Raw genomic sequence first — 22,945 nt, 5'->3', positions numbered from 1 at the left:
GTATCGTACATATTTCGTGTGTTGTTATTAATTAGTTTCAAGACATACATTTCAATATTTATTGTATGTTATTTTTAAACATACATTTGTGTTCTATACTTATAATTTCCGCACGTATACACATGTGATAGGATTTATAGTATTAATAATGTTGTTAATTGAGTTGATGTCACAAGTCAACTCAACATTAACTCACAATTGTTGACAAAACAACGATCAACAATTGTAGTGCAATTAGTATAATTTATTTGATGTATTTATATGTTTAAATTTCATTTTTCACAATTTAATTTAATTTTTATTTTAATATCGTATATATTTTATGTATTATTATGATTAATTAGTTTTAAACCATATATTTTATTATCTATTATATGTTACTTTTAAACATATATTTATATTTTAAAATCGTGATTTTCACACATACACATATATAATATAATTTCTAATATATATCAAATTAACTGACTTAACCATGGCAAAGACTCATCTAAACGATATAATTATTTCAATTTTCGATTATTATTTATTATTAGAAAGTGATTAAGTTGGTTTTTATTTTTAAAACAAGTTTAAGATTCAAAAATAAAATGATAAATTACACACCTTTTGATATTTTTCCATCAAAATTTAGTGTTTTACCAAACAAGAAAAAGCTCTAGATAATTCTTGATGGCTTAAAATGAAAAATAATTAAAAAAAGGATATATTTAAAAATTTAGACTATATTGTTTAAAATTATTTTCTTCATTTAAAATCTAAAAGCTTCTATAAATAAAATTAGAAATTATGAACAACAATCAACATATAAAAATAGTTGACATAAAAAATCCAATAATCTTTTTAAAACTTCAATGTATAAAAATTAACATTTATGTTATTCGAATAAATTAAATATAAAATTATATTTTACAGTATTATATTTAATCTTTTATAAAAATAGTTATACATAAGATTAAAATCTTATAATATAGACAAATAAATATATCTAATAAATATAAAAATGAAAATATTTAGAAAAAAATCTAAAAATGCAATTTTTGCGCGGCTTTTACTTTTAGAAAGGCGTTACTCCAGCTTTCATTCATACATGTACAATCGTTGTCTCACTTTCCCGTCATGTCTTTGTCTCAAAATTTAACTAAACTTAGTAAAATTTAATTTAACCCGCCGTTAAAATCTTAATCACTCGCCGTAATTAAAGTTAATACTCACTTTAAATGATGTCCACGTGGCGTACACGTAAGTAAACAAACAACAAAGATACACACACAAAAAAAAACCCGGGTCCAACTGTCCAAAGGGTATTTTTCCCTTCCAGTCTACCCTTTTTCTATTTCATCATCTGATTTGCTTAAGAACAGAAAGAGAAATCTAAAATTTTATTACGGCTCTCCATTCTGTAATCTGATAATTTTTCCCCTTTTTTTTCATTAATTTTTTTTCATCATAATCCCCACCTTCTTCATCACCTACTGTCACTTGTCTGTTAACTTTTTTTTTCTTCTTCTTTAATTTGATTAATTTTTAATATATTTTTATTCTCTGCACCAAACTTTACCTTATTTTTCCCTCTAGCATTCTTTCGTCTTTTCGCCTCTCTAATTTACTCTAATATTGCTATTGATTTTTCAATTCGGGGAAGGAACTGGATTTCTTTGTATAATTCTTTGATAACAAAGCTTTGTTCTTCTTTTTTGGAATCATTTCGTGGGCTTTGGAGAGGGTTTTGACGGGAAATTGTGCTGGTTTTACGTCGGAGTTGGTTCAATTATCGATGACTAACCGAAGTAATTATTGAACTCGAGAATCTGAATCGGGGATCTGTGGTAATTTTTTTAAAATAGAGGAGAATCAAATTGGAATTTTAGCTGATTGGTGGCGATTGAAAGAAAAGGGTTTTGGATCCGATCAGGGGAGTAACAGCGCCATCAGATGGCGCTGTTCAGACGCTTGTTTTACCGGAAGCCGCCGGATCGGCTTCTCGAGATCTCAGAACGTGTCTACGGTAGCATATGCTTCCCTCTTATTATTCATTTACGTCTTAGTCTGTTATTGTTCGATTAAGCTTTAAGTTGTGGCAACGAGCTTCATTCTACTCTACAAAGAGAAATGCAAATGGTGACGATTTTTATTTAGTTCTCTGATTTTTTCTAGGAATGTTCGTCTTTAAATTCTTAGCTCGATTTTTTTAAAAATTTTCCGACAATGCACTGCTAACTTTCCTTATTTTTAGGGCAGTTTTGGTTTATTTTGGGTTAATTTATTACAATTAAGAAACTCTATGGAATTTTAGTTTGTTTGTTTTCATGGTTTTTGGAGCGATGAGCTGAAATAGCGCAGCAGCGAAGTTTGTAACAAAATCAGTTGGAGCTTAGAAACTGCTATGCTATCTATCTCTTATGGATTCATAAAAGTGTTTCATACCATATTTGGTTTCGATGTTTTTGTTTGGAACTCTAATTTGCTTTTCTCTTTCTGTGAGCATTTGTAATAAACTTTACAGTTCACAGTTAAGAACTTGCGACATTATGTTTACTTTTTTGGAGGCATTTGGTTAATAATTACTTATTTGATTCAACTTTCGGGTTGGTGGTTTTGCAGTATTTGACTGCTGCTTCTCCACGGATGTGTTGGAAGAAGATGAGTACAAGGTGTATATGGGTGGCATTGTGGCACAGCTACAAGACCATTTTCCAGATGCTTCTTTCATGGTGTTTAATTTCAGAGAAGGGGAGAAGCGGAGCCAAATTTCAGACATTTTAACTCAGTATGATATGACTGTTATGGATTACCCACGGCAATATGAGGGATGCCCTCTGCTTCCGCTTGAAATGATTCATCACTTCCTTCGCTCGAGTGAAAGCTGGTTGTCTTTGGAAGGGCAGCAGAATGTGCTTCTGATGCACTGTGAAAGAGGAGGATGGCCCATACTTGCTTTCATGCTTTCTGGTCTTCTGTTATATCGCAAACAGTACACTGGTGAGCAGAAGACTCTTGAAATGATCTACAAGCAAGCTCCTCGGGACCTTCTCCAACTTCTTTCTCCTTTGAATCCACAGCCATCCCAGTTGAGATATCTTCAGTATATTTCAAGAAGAAATTTGGGTTCTGATTGGCCTCCCTCAGATACACCACTATTTTTGGATCACCTAATTCTTAGAGTACTTCCCCTCTTTGAAGGGGGAAAAGGGTGCAGGCCAGCTGTACGTGTTTATGGCCAGGACCCTGAAACACCAGCCAATAGAAGTTCCAAGCTTCTGTTTTCAACTTCAAAGACAAAAAAACAAATTCGTCACTTCCTAAAGGTGATGCCTTACTCACATAATTGAACCTGAAAATATAAAATAACCAAAATTTGGGATGTTCTAATAAGGGTTTTCTGCAGGAAGAGTGTGCAATGGTGAAAATAGATATTCATTGCCGTATTCAAGGGGATATTGTGCTTGAGTTCATTCATTTGGATGAAGATTTGGTACACGAAGAGATGATCTTCAGAGTTATGTTTAACACAGCTTTTGTTCGAGCAAATGTTTTGACGTTATACCGTGATGAGATTGATGTGTTGTGGGATGCCAAGGATCAATTTCCAAAGGACTTCATAGCAGAGGTATGCTAAAAATATTTATTCTGTGAATTTTTTCTTTTCTGAAGCTGTAGGAGTTGAATCATACTTATATCTTTATCAGGTACTTTTTTCGGATCCTGATGCTGTTGTACCTGGTCTCACCAGAGTAGTAGCAAGTGATGATGGGAATGAGATAGAAAGTGCTTCACCAGAGGAATTTTTTGAGGTTGAAGAGATCTTCAGCAATGCAGTTGATGCAGTGGAAGGAAAGGTGGATGACAGCAGTCTCATAGTCCCTCACAACAAGCCAGATCAGAAAGATGTCTGGAGGGAGGATGGGGATCCTCCAACATTTCAAGATTGTGCGTCAGATGATGGGAACCACAAACATGACACAAAGGTTTATTCTAGTATAGATGCAGTGAAGGACATAGCAGTGGATGATGTGAATTACAAATTAGATAAGATTAGTTCTGACATTAATACTGTGAAGGATATAGCAGTTGATGATGGAGACATGAAGATTGACTCAGTGGTATTTACTGTTGATGTGCTGAGAGATAGAGAAACGAAGGAAGTTATAGAAGATGTGATTGACAAATTAGAAGAGATGCAAGATAAGGGAAATAGAGCTCATACTATTCCATTGAAGAAGTCAGAGTCTAAGATGTTTGAGCAGAGGTTGAAAACTGACGTTTCCCAACCTAAACCTGAGAAACTATTGTCTGCTTCAAAGAAACAGGCTGCGCTGGACCCAAAACCAGCTTTAGATTCTGTTTTGTTGAAACCAAAGAACGATCAACTGGAACCTCAGGGTCCTGCAAGACAAGCAAAGCCAAACATCATATCTCGGTGGATCCCTCCTAACAACGGCTCTTATACCAATTCAATGCATGTATCTTACCCACCATCAAGATATAACAGTGCACCGCCTGTACTTTCTAGCATCACATCTGATTCAGGTTCGAATCGTAAGGGCTCTATTGGAGCTGTGATACTAGAGGATGTTTCATCTGAGCAAAAAAGTCAGATGGTTGAGCCTTTTAAGTCTACAGACTCTCCAAAAGAAATATTTACCACTCCAATAATTCCAACATCAACTACTGGTTTGCAGCAATCAGTGTCTATTCCACTTCCACCTCCGCACATACCATCCCCACCACCACCACCACCACCGCCGCCGCCGCCTCCTCCTCCTCCTCTATCTAGAACGTCTCTTGCAGCATCACCTCCCCTCCTCCTCCTCCCCGCCCTCCCCCTCCCCCTCTTCTTCCCCCTCCATCCCTCCATCCACCTTACAAAGTGGCAAATATGCAGAATATTGGTATGGTTTCACAACCTGCATTTGCAGCCCCTCCTCCGCCTCCTCCTCCCCCTCCTCTTCCCCCTCCCACGTTTTCTAATAAGCAGACTACTGAACTGGTTATGCCTCCTCCAGCTCCACCCCCTTGGAAATCTGGGTATTCTTTAGATGCCTCCTTTGTAGCATGTTCTTCATCTCCTCATGCTACTACACTTATCAGCACATCAAAACTTGGTAATGTTCCTCCTCCTCCTCCCCCTCCTCCACCAATTCCAGGTGCTATGACTCCATCTTTCACGCGAGGAGTGCCATCACCCCCACCCCCTCCCCCTCCGCCTCCCATGACTAGAGCTCCAACTACCCCCTTGCCCCCACCACCACCACCACCACCACCACCACCTACTAGACATGGAGCTTCACTTCAATCTTCTTATTATGGAGCTTTGCCACCTCCTCCACCACCAATGCCTTCTCATCATGGGGCTTCTCCAGCACCACCTCTTTCTCAAGGAACACCAGCTACACCCCCACCACCCCCGCCTAGGTTTGGTGCCCCTCCTCCTCCACCTCCACCACCCTCATTGAAGTCCACTGCCCCACCTCCACCCCCTCCACCGCCATTGATGTCTAGTGCCCCACCTCCACCTTCATTGCTCCCATCAGTGCCTGGTCCTCCACCTCCACCTCCACCTCCCCCATCGGTGTCTAGTGCCCCACCTCCAAAATTTGGAGTCCCTCCTCCACCCCCTCCCCCTTTGCGTGGAGCACCACCTCCTCCTCCCCCACGTGGAGCTCCACCCCCACCACCTCCACCTGCTCGTGGAGAACCAGCACCGCCCCCCCCTCCTATGCGTGGGGCACCTGCACCGCCCCCGCCTCCTATGCGGGGGGCTCCTCCACCTCCTCCAGGTGGAGCACCACCTCCACCGCCACCTCCTGGAGGTCGAGCTCCTGGCCCTCCAGCTCCACCTGGAGCTCCTCGTGGTGCACCTCCGCCTCCACCATTGGGTGCTAGAGCAGCCGATGTGAGAGGTAGAGGGCGTGGGCTATCGCGTCCTGGAGCTGCTGCTGCACCTCGGAGATCTTCCTTAAAGCCATTACACTGGAGCAAGGTTACAAGGGCAATACAAGGAAGCTTATGGGAAGAATTGCAAAGATATGGAGAGCCTCAAATGTACTATATTTTCTTATACTGACTTCTTTTTTTTTTCTTTTTCTATGGTTCACTTCTATAAGTGATGTATTCTGACCAAATATTTATGCTAAAGTTTCTGTGGATTATATGTTTCCCATTTGTATTCACTAACATTGCCTTCTTTTGCCTAGTGCACCTGAATTTGATGTGTCTGAGATTGAGACTCTTTTCTCTGCTGTTGTTCCTAAACCTGCTGATTCTGGGGGTAAATCTGGAGGCCAACGCAAATCTGCTGGATCAAAACCTGACAAAGTCCACTTGGTAATCTCGAGTACCAGTTTTTTGAATAAACCCTATACGTCTTTGTTTCTTTGTTGGTGTTTGTAGTACTTTACTTGAATCACCTTAGACTGAATGAGCAAGATTCATACTCTTAGAAATTGAAGAACATATTCTATGTTTTCATGGGAAAAAGGCTTTTCTAATCTTTGTCTTGTGGTTTGAATTGATATATACTTCTCTTTCTGGTTCTTGGAAAGCCCCCAAAAAAAAAAAAAAAAAAAAAAATACAAGTTGAAGATATTAATGAAGTTTTTATTATATAACTAGGAGGTAATCCTTGTAATCCCATAAATCTCATCCGCACCCATCCTGAGACTCGAGTTCTAACCACTAGGAGGGTTCCTCTTGGGACTAGGTACATTCTTTGTGATTTGTATCCCTGATGTTCTTATGTTTTTCTATATTCTTGGGACATAATATTAATGTAATACTACCTTTCTGGAAAGGCCAAAATGCATAAAAAATTATGTTTATTACCTTTTTGGAAGTTTATAGGACCATCAGTGATTACTATTTACCCCTTCTCTAATGTCGTCGCTAACAAATTTTGTTTATTACATTGTAGATTGACTTGAGGAGGGCCAACAACACTGAAATTATGCTCACTAAAGTCAAGATGCCACTTTCTGATATGATGGTAAGCTGGATATAGTCATGTTCTTGCATTTATTTTGTATTTATTCGTGTTTTTAACTCAGAGCAAGTGTATACTATTTTCATCAACATAGATGTGAACTTGGAATATGGAAGTTTATGTTTTCCCATAATATATATGAACAGGACAGGAAGTTAACTTGATTAGTCATGTTGTTTTTCTTGTGGTGGCATTTAAATGTCCAAAGAGGTGGTTTCCTTAGGACCTTTGGCTTCTTCAGAAGATTATTTTGTTGTATGCTAATTCTTAGGATTTTCATGCTATATCTGACTGAATTAGTGGATGCATAGGAGAGGAAATTGGATTTTCTTTGAACTGATCCTCTCTCTCTCTCATCAAATGCTTTCAATTTATTTGTTTACAACCATGTACAACATCATTTTTCTCAGGCTGCAGTGCTAGCAATGGATGATACAGCATTAGATGTAGATCAAGTGGAAAATCTGATAAAGTTTTGCCCAACTAAAGAGGAAATGGAACTTCTCAAGGTGAAGCTTTAGCATATACATAGATTCAGTATTGAATTTTAAGCTATTCAGAACTGATTTTTTACCCAGGATAGGAATCCATTTACCATTATGAGTTTGTCTTTTTTTATTATGATTTACCCTCTATGTTATTTTTTAGGGCTACAGTGGTGACAAGGAGAATCTAGGAAAGTGTGAACAGGTCTGCAAAATTTTCTCTAACCATATCTTCTAGCTTTGTTAAATTGTTTGACTTGGGTGTTTTATATCGGTAGAGACAGACGACTGCATAGCCGTTGACCTGTTACAAATGCGGTCTTCTGAAACTTAATTTCCATTTGTCTTCACTTATTCTAAATTATGACCATCTCACATTTTTGCATCCTCATGCGTTCTGCTCAACTGTTGGTGATTGTTTCTTGACGCACAAAGAGCCAATAAAGAAAAAATTTAAGCCATCTGGTTTAAGAATTTTCTTTTTAAATTGAGATCCTTTGGTATGATAATGAAATCCAATATCTTGTCTTTTTTTTTAAGTTTTTGAATTATTTGCATTATCATTTTATTTTCAGCTTTTTTAAGGGTATGGGAAGGGAACACATTTTGAAACTCCCTCTACGCTTCGTCCTTCAAGTTACTTTTATTTTATTTTTTTTCATTTTCCTTCTTCCCTCTTGTGCTGAAGGGAGACTATAATTTTGTGCATTTCTATATGCATTCATACCACAAAATACTTCCTCTATTCTTGTTTAGTGTTTCACTTCTATTTCTAGATGCATCTAATTAAGTATTATTTTCAGAATCCGTAAATATTTGTTCCGAACTTCGCAAATCGTTAATGAGACAATTTAGCCATAATTTCCTTTTACCTGTTTGCTTTTTTCTTAAGAAGATGTAAACCAAGATCATTTGTACTTGTCATAGTTACTATTGTTCTAGCCATCCTCTTTTTCTACTATTATATTTGGAATAATAGATCCCTGATAGCTCCTTAATGAAGATAATAGTGCCAGTGAATTTGTGTAGTTATAAATTGAAACCTGAATCTAGACGAATCTTGTATTGCTAGCTAGTAAATAAAGAGCCTTCCCAAGGAAGCTGCACAAGCAATGACAGAAACATGTGTCTTGGCATTAACTTTGAGAAAAATGGTAGGTTTGTCTTGATAACTATGAGGAGTTGGTATCTTATCAACTGCAGCATTATTCACAAGTATGAATATAGTTAAGGTTGTTACATGAAATTTTGTTGATGTGGATCATTGTTTTCAAACAGAGAGAGCATTAATTATGTATTTGACTATTGATCATGTTCTTCTGTAAAATTTTATTATTCTTATTCTGAGAGGCCATAAACTAGTTCACTAACTGAAATAGATGTTGGAAAATTCCATTATGGTTGTATGGTTAGGAGTCTGATAGATTTGATTCCTCTCTTGATTCTGTGTCTTTTTGGAGGAAGAGAAATATGAGGATGTTTCGGGGAAAAATTGCCCTTGACATAGCTCCTCTGCTTTTATGCTCCTAATTTTTATTAAGTAGGTATCAGTGAATGGAAGTGCAAGAGGCAATTGGTTGATCCAACATTAAGAAGATAAATAGAGCACTAGAGAACAATGAGCGTTGTAGAAAATACATGATAATGACACACTAGTATTTCTTTTATGAAGAAGTCCTAACTAAGACAACTAATTCCTGGGTGTTTTTCCAATTACATCTTTCATTTGATCAATCTTGCAAAAAATTATAAACCCTAACTGGCTTTGGATTTTTCATGTTCAGTACTTTTTGGAGCTGATGAAAGTGCCACGAGTAGAGTCAAAATTAAGAGTGTTTTCCTTCAAGATTCAGTTTGGTTCTCAGGTTTGGTGGTATCTCCTTAGTTAATCTGATTTGATCCCTTTTCTTTTAATTGAATCCCCTGCCTGACCTGTGTTCTCACACTTTTTACCACCTCCAGATTTCTGAATTTAGAAAGAGCTTAAACACAGTAAATTCTGCATGTAATGAGGTATATCATTAATATTGCTGAAGAAACAGCTTGACCATGCTTTTTATTCATTCTTTGTCTTACTACTTTTATATTGATCATTTAGGTACGGAATTCTGTTAAATTAAAGGAGATCATGAAGAAAATTCTCTATCTGGGAAATACATTGAACCAAGGAACCGCAAGGGGTATGTGTCATGTTTAATTTTTCTTTTGGCTTCTGTCTTTGATGCTAGAATTCACTTTATTTATAAAGATTAAAAACATTGTGTAGAGTAAAGAGCTAAACCACGAGTGTAATGTAGTAATTTGATGTTTGTCCAGTCTCATGCATTTGAATAATACTTACTTTGGTGTTTACATGCACTGTTTCAGGTGAGTTTAAGTTACATTTTTTTACAGCATTCCCGCATCATAAACCTTAATCTTGTTGGTCTGTGTAGTCCCAGGGCATAGTATGCTGCCTTGGAAGTATACTTATCATTTCTAATGGTTACTATCAGATGTTGCTAGGGCTTACTTTATAAACCCATGTGCTAACTTCCTCTTCTTTAGAAGAAATGCCAAATGTTATTTGGATGTCAGAAGAAAAGTTAAATGTGCTTTTCTGAACTTCTCTTATTTGTTCGTTGTTTGTGTCTTAATTTTTGAAATGGTTGGGCGGCTTAGAGTTTTGGTTTTTATGTTGTTTCTAAAGTTTAAATCTCAATCAAAGAAAGATTGCATCACTGGTCCAATAATTTATGCATTTTTGCCAATAGCTAGAACTTTAATTGGGTTCTGCATTTATGTCCCTTAATAACCAGTTTACACGTGTATGTCCTTTATTTTGAACTATTACATGATGCTGGCATCATCAATACTTTCACTTGTTATGCTACCAGTTCCAGTGTTGCTTTTTGTTTCTTGCCAAAGCTACTGTTCCAAGTGCGGTGTCAGGTTTTTTATGCATTCAGTGCTGATCAACTACTCAAATTTGAGTTGGTGAAATTTTTTTAACTATTGTACATTCCTTTATTATGAAAATTTAAATCATTTACAATCATACAGGTTCTGCTATTGGATTTAAGTTGGACAGTCTTCTAAAGCTCACAGATACACGTGCTTCAACAAGCAAGATGACGCTGATGCATTATCTTTGCAAGGTTTGTTTACTTATTTTCTTTTACTTTGTGTTGTTATTAAGGTCAATCCGGTTCTTGTAATATTTGCCTGAATTATGTTTTACACCTAATTTATATGTTACATTACTACTTGTTTCTGATGCAACTGACAACTGTCAGTTTGAATTGAGTCTCAACTCTGATTTATTGTGGCTCAGGTCCTAGCTGCCAAGGCACCAGCACTTCTAGATTTTCACCTGGAATTTGTTAGCCTTGAGGCTGCAACTAAGGTTTCCTTCAGTCTTTTTAGTATTTGAGGTTCGTGGTTTGGTAACACTATACATATAGTTTGAAACCTTGTGTCCTTGCAGATACAATTAAAATCTCTAGCAGAAGAAATGCAAGCTATAATTAAGGGATTAGAAAAGCTTAAGCAGGAACTGGTTGCCTCTGAAAATGATGGTCCTGTGTCCGAAGTTTTCCGGAAGGTACATTGTGGTTTAATTGCTTTTATTCTTCGATGTAGCTATACAGGGTTTGTTGCAGTTTCTTCACTGTATCTTACCATATGGCAACTATTGTACAATCACATTCCATTTGTTGACTGTTAATGATGTTCCTGATTGGCTATTAGCTTCTTTTCACCTTCCCATGTGTAATTATTTTATAGAATATATATGAGAAATGGCATGTAAACATGGGTCAGTATTGTCTAGGGCTTAAGGTGCACTCTACGCACAAAACCTTCATATTGCCTTAGGCTTAATGCACAAAAAAAGTGCTAGCCTGAGTGCAGTAAAGCGCGATACACACGTGTGAATTTGTGTATGTGTATAAAGCTAAAGTTTGGACTAGTTTATCTACATTACATTTTTTTATAGGTCAATATGCATAGTTTCCTTCCGGTCCACTTGTCAAATACTAAAATATTGAGAAGTATAGAGTTTGTAACTATTCCTTTCTTACTAGCAAAGGTATATCTACTGGTAAAAGTAAAAAAATAAAAGCAATTAAAGAGAGCTTCGATTTGTGGTGCTTTTGTTATGTGTATCGCCTTACAGAAAAGGTTGCCTAGGTGCTCACCTAATTGGCCTTGCCTGAAACGTCTATGGCGCTTTTGTTGTCTAATGCAAAGGCTCAAGACGCAGGTGTGCCTGGGTCCACACCTTGACAGCACTGCATGAAATACCCTAAAAGTTGGTTAGTAAAAAAGAACTGGAGTCATTCAAGTTTAAAATGCAAAGGCATTAGCTTTAAAGCACAAGTGATTACTGTTAATAAATTGGAACATTAGAACAATATAGTTAGAATTAGTACTTAATTTTTTGGAAGTTCCTTCAGAAACTGTTCGCTAATCTTACATGGTAGGTGTTTCTAATTGAACACCATTGGGTTTTATATCGTTTTTTGATGCAATGGAGTGATCATTTGTTATTGCCCAGCTGCTGTTTTTTTTCAAGGGAATGCTTTCATTTTTCTAAATTTTTTCTTTTTTCTTGTTTGAATTTAGACATTAAAGGAATTTATTTCTGTTGCTGAAACGGAGGTGGTGTCGTTAACAAATCTATATTCTATGGTGGTAATTTTCTAACTGTCAACATCCTCATTGACAAATCATCTATTGTTGTCCAACTCTTTTGATTATATTCAATCATTTAGATTTCTTTTCCCAATTTCTGGTGGACAGGGTAGAAATGCAGATGCACTTGCACTCTATTTTGGTGAGGATCCTGCCCGATGCCCGTTTGAGCAAGGTAGATTCTAGAGTAATTCCTTCCATACCTATTGTGCCCTTTTTGTCTCTGGCTCTTCCTTTTTCTTAAAGCATTCATATCTGACACAATTGTCTAGCACAGATCCTGTCATGGGTCTGGAGATTGACACTCCAATTTCATGAAATAACTTCAAAAAAAGAAAAAGAAAAGAGCATAACGTGTTGAACATATACTTGTATTGACACTCACACCCAAATCCAACTAACATAGATTATGCCTTAAATACAATGTCATTATTAAGAACGTCACCCATTTCCTTTTTCTTCATCCTTCAGCCCAGAATCAACCCTCTTTTTCCTTTTCCTTTCCCAAATCAAATGGAAATAAGGATTATCAGTCTCCATACGGCTAATGTGCCATAGTTTCTGGAAGTTGAACTGTAATAAATAAAACAAGGCAAATAACCAAATATGAAAACTTGGAAAGGGCTAAAAGACAATTTAAAGTAGTTATCCAGTTATTTAAAAAAAATTCGAGAATGGGGGTTTCTAAACATTTTTATTTATTTCATCTCTTTGATCATACATAAAATGTAGTTGTAAATAGAAACTTATTATAAAACAAAATGAGCCATAAGGTTTTTCGATGTTCTAAGGCTTTAGTTGTTTTTCATCGCGTGCTTGATTTTTTGCTATAAAGCACACCAGCAGATGGTAAAAGGTAATATGCCTTTTTTTTTATACCAACTTTTAAATCCTTTTAATTTTATTTTTATATTTCAATACTTATGTTTTGCTTTTGATTGCCAAAAGATTATAGTGAATGGTAAAAGTGACGACCAAGAACCTTATTTTATCTTACTTAGGATTCTGTTAAATATTTCATGTATTGAAATGTAAATCTCTATCCTAGCTAGGGTACTGTTTGTCTTCTAGATCAACATGTTCTCCACAGTATACTATTACTAGTTTTTTATGATGGTTTGCTATTTTGCTCCGACTATTTTTCTTGAAGTACCCATGCCTAACTTACATGCTAGATATGGGCTTGGGGATATGATGCTCCAAAGACTTTCCAAATACATAAAATCTTAAAAAGATAGCACATACCTATATTGATGCTCACACCTGAGTATGGGTAATATAAGTTATTTGAAGAACCGATCAAATCTGATGCTGTATACTTATTTTTTATGATTATTTGAAGTTGAATTGGTCAAATCTGACACTGTATTGGTCAATGCAGTTACTGCAACCCTCTTAAATTTTGTGCGGCTGTTTCGGAAAGCACATGAAGAGAATGTTAAACAGGCTGAACTGGACAAGAAGAAAGCCGAGAAGGAGGCTGAAATGGAGAAAGCCAAGGAAGCCAACCTTAAAAAGAAGAGTGCAAAGTAGTGAAAATCAGTTTCTGCATTCCTACAAGGTAATATGCTCCTTCCAATCAGCAGAAACCTGTGCAGACGAGTATGAGTGAAATGAGAGGAACAGCTGCTTTGGAGGACTTTAGAGGTGCCTCCTATTTTGTGCCTTGGGAGACGTTGTGAACGAGGCTTTTTAGGGCCTTCAATTATGTATAAGGCTTCAGGAGACATTTTCTATGGGAAGATATTCAGATCCGGTTGCCATGGATAATTCCATGAATGTTCCAAAGTAGATGTCAGATGGAGCAGAGAGCGGGTTATGATCACAACTGAGTAACAGATAATCCGAATATGCAGAGTTATCAAGGTAACTGCTACGAGCCTTGTAGCATTATTTTGAGTATGAAATTTGTAGACTGGGTGGACCTTCTACGATTTCATTTCAGCTTCCACCATTCACCTGGCACATTTGATTCAGCCTGTGGAATCGTAAGAGCTGGTAAGTCCCACTGTACTATGAAAACATGTAGTGTACAAAGTTCTAACCATCCACTTACTGTAGAATTCAATTCTTTATCTTGTATTCTTGTAACATAATCTTTTTTTTTTCTTTTTCCTGAAAAAAGCCCACCGGAGAAAGAGGTTGTATAGGAGGTTAGGTTTTAGAGAAGGGAAATCTACAAGAGGGGCTTTCTTATTGTAACTGTAAAATAGCACCCAGACTATATAGCCTGCTGATTTGTAAAACCTCTTTTGTTTCTTTCATTTCATGGGATATGATTTGATTTGATTTGATTTGATTCCTCAATCAAGAAGTAATTCATGGTTTCTCCTTGTATTTAAACTATTTCAAAGGATTTTTCTGTATAGTTGGTGTAATTGACCCAAGTTGTTGTAAGACCCGATGTTGAGTAGATTGGTTTCATCTCTACCTCTCATTTACAAAGACAGTGTGATTTACTGCTTTACGCCGTGGTTGAACGTGTACAGTGTTGGATTCAGATTCACCCAACATTTATTCATATGTATATATAATCATTTTTGTAACACTCAAATCCCATATTGGATCTCACAAAGAAAAGCCCCATATTGCAAATTTGTAAGAATCCTTTATGATGTATCCACAAACTTAAAATCATGCTAGAAACCATTTTTAACGATGTATTGGGTTACAAGAGCTATGAATCTCAAACCGCAATCCTTCTTACACTTTGCTTGCCGACTTCCTTTAGAAATAGCTTAGAGTTGAATATAAATTGATAATTACTCACATCAAAGATGGAATTAGGATAAAACATTGGTTAAAATATTTTTCAATTCGTATTCCATACTTTTATTTTCAAATATTTAGACACTCTACTTTTCAATTTTCAATTTTTTTCTTCCAATTGTTAACTTTAACTAAAATTTTCTGCCAAGTTCACTAGTGACATTGTAATAAATTTGAATTTAACATAAAATTTTAGTTCAAGTCAACAATTAGATCTAAACTTTGAAATCTAAAATGAAATTTAAAAATGGAGAAACTAGATTCTAATGATACAAAGACTAAAAGAATTTAGAGCATATTTTAATCTAAAACATTGGGGGCTAAATATAAATTGAAATTATAATTTATTGAAGTTTTGTCTTTCACGTTAATGAGAAGAATTTAAAAATTAACTATTTTTCTAACATGGATCTTAAGCTATTTGTTTTTTTTTCCGAGAAAACTTTAAATCTTATTATGTGGACTTGCTAATGAAGTCTTGACACTATTGACAAAGGTTAAGACCCAAAGTATATTCAAATTTGAGTTTTAACGTATTCAATTATATAAGTTTTAGTTGAAATCATTACCAACTTATTATTTTCCTTTGTCAAAAAAGTAGGTAATGGTTTAATCCATGTTTAGAAGTTTATGAAAACAAAGAAGTTAGGTTAATCTATGTCTAAATTTTAAATTTATATTATTTAGTAATTACTTAAATTTTAAGGAGAAAAATTAGGAGGCCAAGGCCACCCCACCATACTTATTGTTCTGTCCTTACCTCCCATATAGAATTTGAATCTAGTGTTGGAAACCCCCTCCTATTTTTGAACTACAACTTAAAATATAATTTAGAGTTCTAATCCAGCTTTCAAAAATCCCACAAAATACTCAACCAATTAATTCCTAGAAAATTCGTATTGTAAATTTAAAATATGAATATAATATCGAAATAAATAAAAACAAACAAAAAAAAAAATTATCTGTTGCTCTCATCTGTGGGTTCCTCTTTGTTGTGGTGTTGGGATCTCTCTTGCTTTACAGAACACAAATAATTGACTAAAAATAAAATTCATGAATTTTCCATTTATCCATTATCACATAATTTCAACCCAAAGTTTAACCAAGTTGATATTTTTCCTGACATTTCATATTTCCCTCATATTATAATATGGAATTTCCCTTCATTTTTTTCCCGGTAAAGTAGTTTTGTTCAGGGAATAACATACATGAAGATCTGTTCCCAAATTCCAATATAAACATTATCAGAATTTTATAAAGGAAAAAGGAAAAGAAAAAAGAAAAAAGAAAAAAAGAATTCCTCTTCTGTTTCTTGATTCTTGAACCTATATCCCATATATTTTGATCACTTATCCCTCAGAAATCGCCTGGTTTTCTCAGAAAATGAATCTTGAAATTACAGTATGAAATGAATTTACATATGCAGAAATTCAAGACCATACAATTTGATGGCTGCTTTTTTTTTTTTTTTTTCTATGGAAGATATTCAATATTCGTCAACTTCACATAAGCATTTCCATCTTTCTCTGCTACAATTTCAATCCTGTAACAATCCCTTCCTTCCTCATCCATCAAACAACCTGTTTTGCAGCTTTTGAAGAGCATGGAACTCACAACAGTATCAAGAACAACGAAATTGGAGTATAAGTAAGCAATTAAGACCACTTCTAAAGCAATTGAGAAACTGTTGAAATCACCACTATGATAGGCTCTCACAACGCGGTAATGGAAGAGAGCTTCAATGGCTGCCAACGCCAGATTCCAAGGCACTGCCAATGCTAAAGCAGTTGAAGCCCTTCCCTTTATTAAAACACAAGCTCTTAAAATTGCTGAATACCCACCTGATTTCTCCATCCCTGAAGAAACCAATGCTAAGTTACAAATTATAAGTGCATTGGCAAGAATTACGGAATAAAGAACAGCACCAGCAGCTGACATGAAGATGAGCCAATTGGGAGACGATGAGAATCCAAACCCATTAAACAAATGGAACCCAAAGAACAAAAGGCAGAAAGCTGTTGAATTTGCAGATAAAAGCACGAAGAAATTGCATATGAAAGTGGATAAGAGAGGCTTGTAAAGGGATAAAACCGAAGATAATGAAAGTGGGGAGGTTGGGGTATGGTGGTGGTTGACGAGGTGAATGATGGAAGCTTTGGCTACGAGGAAGAAAGAAAGGGTGAAAGGAAGAGCAAAGATTGATGAAGAAATGGTCTGGGAAATCTTGAAACTGAGAACCCTGAAGAAGTCCGAGGAGGGAGGAAACTCGGCCGCCATGAAAATGGCTTTGAGATGATTGTGGATTGATGGTAACAGAGGAGAAGAGGGGACAAAGAACTGCGAAACAAGAACCGAAAGGGAGTATGGCAAAGCAAGGATTGCAGCAGTTGCAGTAAAGTAGTGATAGTATTGAAGGAAAGTGTAGATAGATCTTCTAATGAGGAAGGTGGTTGATTTCTCCATCGGAGATGATGAACCGCTATTCCCTTCCACGGCTGATTTTAAGATATTAAAAAAAAAAAAAAAAAACAAAACAAAACTCAGAGAAGCATGGAAGCTTGTGTTTGAACCAAAGGGACTTCTCTTGTATATCATAAACTATGCAAATGCAAGCAATGCCCTTGATGTCTCCCCACCTTTTTAACTTCTCTTCAATTTCTTTTTTTTTTTTTTTTAAATTAATTAATTTATGGGGGGTATATTGGAAATGAATGGGATTGGCCAACTATAAGCTAACGAATTTGCAGAGGTAAACCTCTTTGGGGGGATTGTTTATAACCATGAAAGACTGTATTTTTCTTAGGGTTTTCCATTTTTTCCAATCTACAAATCACCCATATTAGGTGGCCAATATAAGAACTCAATTTAATTATTAACACTTTTGTTTGGGTAAATTATCTCTTCACTTTTTATTTGGATAAAATTATTTATAATTTCCTATACTTACGGGTCATTTCTGAAATTATTAAATTATATTTTTATGAAGACATTTTATTTTTTCGTAATAAATTAAAAATAATGAGATTTGAATCATTTAATTTTATTATTGCAATTGAAGTATCAATTGTTTTTTTATATGTTTTTAATAAATATATTCATTTCACCTGTTATAAATATGATATTTTTAAAAATAGTTACAAATTCTACTTTCTTTCAATTGCAAAGAGTTGGTTTGCCTTTTATAATCTACAAGAAACTCATTAAATATATTATGTATTAATGCTAGTTTTACTTTTCTTATTACTTACGCATCCTCAAATCAATATTATAAATTTTATATTTCTACCATTTTCAACATTATTTAGAAAAAGATTTAAAGTAAAGGTAACCCCAATATATATATATATATAAAATCATTTGCTAATAATTTACAACACCTTATAATATCTAACAGAACATTATTAATTACACTAAAAATAACTAAAATATGATTGGAAAAATAATATAAAATGACAATAATATGTTATGGTAAGATAGATTATACTTTTAAAGAAAGAATTCAAATTGCAAATCATAAACATGAATCATAAAATAGATATAAAAAAATTAATTAAAAATAAAATAGCACCATGAATAAATTGGTAGATGTATAGTTTAGTTTGCTATAGTGCTCTTGTATATATATTGAGTAGGGCCAAGTGTCTTAGTTATGTTTCACATGATAAAAAGATTGATTCTTTGCTTTCAAGAAAATAAATAATAATAACTCCACAAAAGGAAAAAATGAAATCTTAAGCCCCAAGATGACTTTAATCTTTTATTTTTTATTTTTTATTTTATATATGTACGTATTCAGTGCCAAACATTTTCCTACTTCAGATAAGATCTCAATCACAAACCTTTTCTTATAAATTAATTTAATAATAGTGATAAGAAAATGCCCATTTATATTGAAATTAAACATAATCATTAAATTAATGAAAAATTACAATGAAAATTAAACCTAAACAAACCAAGGGAAGCAAGGTTACGGTAGGTTTGGAATGACTTGGCAATGGTCCATGAGATAAAAGGTATTATGAAGTTGGTGGGTAGTGGTTTTGACCTTCTTTTCTTACAATAATATATTAATAATACGAGAAAATATTTAGTACATTAATAATAGAATTTTAAACTTTACAAATAAGACTTGGGGTTAATGAATGTTCTATAAAAATAAAATAAAATATTTTAAAAATGTACATGACAATTTTTAAAGTTATTTATTGAATAAAAAATATACAACTTGTGTACTAAATACTAATCTTAATGATATTTGTGTATAATATTTGGTATATTGTTAGTAGAAATTTTAAACTTCACAAGTAGGATCAGAGCTCAACAAGTGTTTTAGAAATATATGGCTATTTTTTTTTTAAAACTGTTTGTGAAATATACTCCAATACTTTAAATATATATTGCAAAATTGGATTTGTTTAACTTTAGAAGTTAGTTGTTTAAGTGAGTTTCTAACTAAAAAGTTTGTGACATAATAATTAATTAATTGAATTAACTATATTTTTGGTAGACAAAGACGAATTTGGATGTTTTTCCTCACCATATTAGTTAATTAATGAAATTAATTAAGAGTTGGGCTGAATCATATTGGGTAATTTTTAAAATTCCAGCAGATTTCATCTTATTCAAATTGATGTTTATTAATTAAAATATATAAACATTAATACGAAATTAAAATATTGTCTAAAGAAATAAAAATATATATTAATTTTATAATGTTTTGGGCTTCCAAATTAATCCAGACATAATCGAATCTGATCAGCAGTAAGCAAACTAAAAAAAACAAAAATTGGATTGCGACTGATTTTTACTTCAGATTAATTTTCACAAACAAAAATGTATTCCTCGAGCAGTTCAACTACCTTACTACAATAAAACCTCTTTTAAAAGCAAAAAAAAAAAAAAAACTAATTTATTTATTAATGTATGAAATTAATATTTGGTTGGATTTAGACCCTCAAAAGCTTTTTTTTTTAATATATGGATGTTTGAATTTCATAAAAAAACTAAATCAAAGTATTTTGATTTGTAAGGTAAAATAAAATTATCTAATTCTTTTTAATTCGATATTAAATAAATTAATCTCTTTCAATAGATATTAAAGAATGTGAATATGATTTGCAAGTGGAAAAATAGTGTACGTTTAAATAATTAAATTGTGTATTTAAATCTGAATATATTTATTTATTTATGATTCAGTATTCAAGAAGCAAATTGGATTAATTAATCAAAGTGTGGAGGTCAACCCAGTATAAAATTTTAGTTCATTCAATAAAAAAAAAAAGAGGCTTTGTTAAGTTTATTTCATTATTTTTATTCAAAAAGTTTTGTAAGTGATGATGTTTGAAATTTGAAGATATTAATTAGGATTTTGAGTTTTGACCAAAGAAAGAAAAGGGAAAATCGTGGATTTTAATAATTATTTTTAAACAAATATATAAATAGTTACGAGTCCACATAATGGGGCTTTGAAGTGGTTTATTGGCATTATTATTAAACTTGAACAACAATCATTTAAATTTTATTTCTACCTATTTTTGTTGCTTTAACTAACAACAAGTGCACCTCATTTCATTGTCTTTAATATATTCCTTTTTTTCTCAAAATTCACTTGTTGCAATAAAATTTAGATATAAAAATTTCAATTTGTTTAATAAGGTTTATAAAAAAACTAGTTAAATTTGTTTTTATTATTAAATTTTAGCTCGATTGGTATGGGTATTATTGTCAATGTAGAAAAATATGGGTTCGAGTGCATTGAAATGCATATCATTCTATTTATGGGTTGGAAAGGAGTTATGAATAATTATAATCATATAAAAAAAAAGAAATAATATAATCAAAATTTATAATGAGATCATTTTAAAATTATTTATTTATTATTTTAGAAAACATTTTGTGTTTCATACATTTTTATTTTGGAAAAGAAAAACCTTTCAATTGTTTGTAAAATATATTTAATGGAAATTGATTAGAGTAGTTAGAACATAGTGATCAATGGATTAAGTGTATGGCCCAAAGGACAGATAATAATCTCTAAAAGATACCTTTTTTTTGTTCTTTTAGTTATTTAACAACTCTAAAATAAAGCAAGAATCATGTGCAATAATGTGATTGTAGATAATGGATATTAGGAAACATACAAAAAAAAAAAACCAAAAATTCAATAATTAATTTATCAAAATAATATTGAATCAAGTTGTTCAAACTTGACATATCCCTTCATTTCCATATAAATTATATATATATCCTCATACTTGTGATTTGGTTGTCCATAATTATGGGTTTTTATTAAAAGAAGAATTTAGGCAAGGAATTGATGTTTTACTTGAAATGGAAATTATTAACAAAATTTCAAGTTTGGAATCCTGAGAGACGAGTAGGCTTCAATTTTATTTTATTTTTTAATTAGACAATATATTTAAGATAAATATATTATTGCTGAGGATAAAAAGAGATGGAAGACGGAGGATGATAGTTCACATGCTGGTGAAGTGTTGAGAGCCGCATAGAAGAAGACAAGAGTATGAAACATAGGAGCCTAGGCAAACAATTCTTCAAAGCCAATTACAAAACATGCATGTAAAGCTGAAATTACCGTGGGTTAAAATTAATACATTATATATTATGCAGTAATTATTTATTTCATATTAATTTAATTAATTAAAAATAAAATACTTCTTTTATTTAATTATTTTAATTTAATTAGTGATAATATAATTTTTTGTTATTTATTTCATAGATGGCGATGAGATTGACATGGACCAGGTGAGATCCCATATGTGGTCCATGCATAGAAGGATCCAATACTTAATTCTTAGTGAGATAGATTAAAGGCACTTCATGTGCCATGTGTGTGTAGAAAAATTGTAGTCGAAGACAGTTGTGACTAGGTGAGGTGAGGTAAGAGTGGTGAAACCCACTCTGACGAGGTACTAATAACAATTGCCCCTAAGTCGAAGGGGAAGTTATAAAGTGGTCTACCTCAAGATTATTTGTCTTCTTGTTTATCGAGTATAAATGTGCTTAAAATACATGTTTAGTTAGGAGAAAGCACATTTTGTGTATATGGAAGCATTTAGTCCAAGACTACATATATTCATCTTTTTTGTCACTCTTAAATTTTTTAAAATTTCTCCCAAAAAGAATTTTTAGCTCTTTTATAAAAGTGAAAAATTTCTCAAAATTTTTATTTTTTTTATTTTTAATAAATAAACATGTATCTATTTTGAAAAATCATTTATAAAGGTTAAAATGTACTTTTTTTTTTTTTTTTCTATCTCAAGTTAAAATTCACAAATATTAGTGAGAACTATTTCTAACCCTTCAAAATTTCTTATCACACTTATAAAAGGTTTTCTTGTGATTTTGTCTTACTAAAGGATTTATATGTTCGAAATTCATTATCCAATTTAAGGATTATACCTAAATTACTCATATTTTGTTCACATTAACATTTCACATATTCACGCAAGAAGCTATATAAGCAAAAACAATTAAATTTTGATTCATTTCAACAATGAGTTTAGACATGCTTTCACAAGTATAACATTTTCTAATAAACATGTCATTTTTCATAAGAATAAATTGATCTAATTCCAAAACTTGCTTGAATCTAACCAAAAGTAAACATCAATTTTTCTAATCTTAAAAACATGTCAAACATCTTTAAGAATCAAACTTTTACCGAAAGTAAAATTTAATTTAATATCATTATAACCAATATATATATATATATATATATATATATATTTTAAACCAAATTTTATCATAGCAGACATGTCTAAAGGCCCCAACAATTAATAATATTGTTTTCAGAAATCAGAACCATTGAAGATGTTCAAAAATAGCATACACTTGCTATATGTTCTAATTTCCCACATACATTTCACCCTCCATATCTTTTATCATTTGGTGCTTTCTTTTTTAGAGGTTTTCTGTTTTTTCTTTAAATAAATTGACTCTATTTATTTATTTAAATTTCCTAAGCATGTTGTCATTAGAAGAGACAAAATTTGCCTTTGAATTAACTATACAA

The 22,945-nt window shown here is 33.2% G+C and overlaps 2 protein-coding genes across 2 annotated transcripts; one reads left to right on the top strand and one right to left on the bottom strand.

The window, feature by feature from the left end:
- The first annotated feature begins 1,291 nt into the window (after positions 1–1,291).
- LOC108479187 (formin-like protein 20) lies at positions 1,292–14,387 on the top strand. Its single transcript, XM_017781638.2, is given in 18 exon segments — positions 1,292–2,008; positions 2,605–3,308; positions 3,389–3,610; positions 3,690–5,000; positions 5,003–6,045; positions 6,198–6,327; positions 6,914–6,985; positions 7,393–7,491; positions 7,631–7,672; positions 9,252–9,332; positions 9,430–9,480; positions 9,566–9,647; positions 10,510–10,604; positions 10,781–10,852; positions 10,934–11,050; positions 12,073–12,141; positions 12,250–12,316; positions 13,523–14,387. Coding segments are annotated over 18 exon segments (4,482 nt in total). The 5' UTR covers positions 1,292–1,935; the 3' UTR covers positions 13,675–14,387.
- Positions 14,388–15,994: 1,607 nt separating this feature from the next.
- Positions 15,995–17,553, bottom strand: LOC108476950 (uncharacterized). Its single transcript, XM_017779337.2, has one exon. The coding sequence runs from the start codon at positions 17,503–17,505 to the stop codon at positions 16,384–16,386; it is 1,122 nt and encodes a 373-aa protein (XP_017634826.2). The 5' UTR covers positions 17,506–17,553; the 3' UTR covers positions 15,995–16,383.
- Positions 17,554–22,945: the final 5,392 nt, after the last annotated feature.

This window comes from Gossypium arboreum, chromosome 12 (assembly GCF_025698485.1).
Source record: "Gossypium arboreum isolate Shixiya-1 chromosome 12, ASM2569848v2, whole genome shotgun sequence".
In the NCBI taxonomy this organism is placed as follows: domain Eukaryota; kingdom Viridiplantae; phylum Streptophyta; class Magnoliopsida; order Malvales; family Malvaceae; genus Gossypium; species Gossypium arboreum.
This window is presented reverse-complemented; position numbering and strand designations above follow the sequence as displayed.

Coding starts and splice junctions, on each gene's coding strand:
- LOC108476950 (XM_017779337.2), bottom strand. CDS start 17,505: ATGATATACAAGAGAAGTCCCTTTGGTTCAAACACAAGCTTCCATGCT.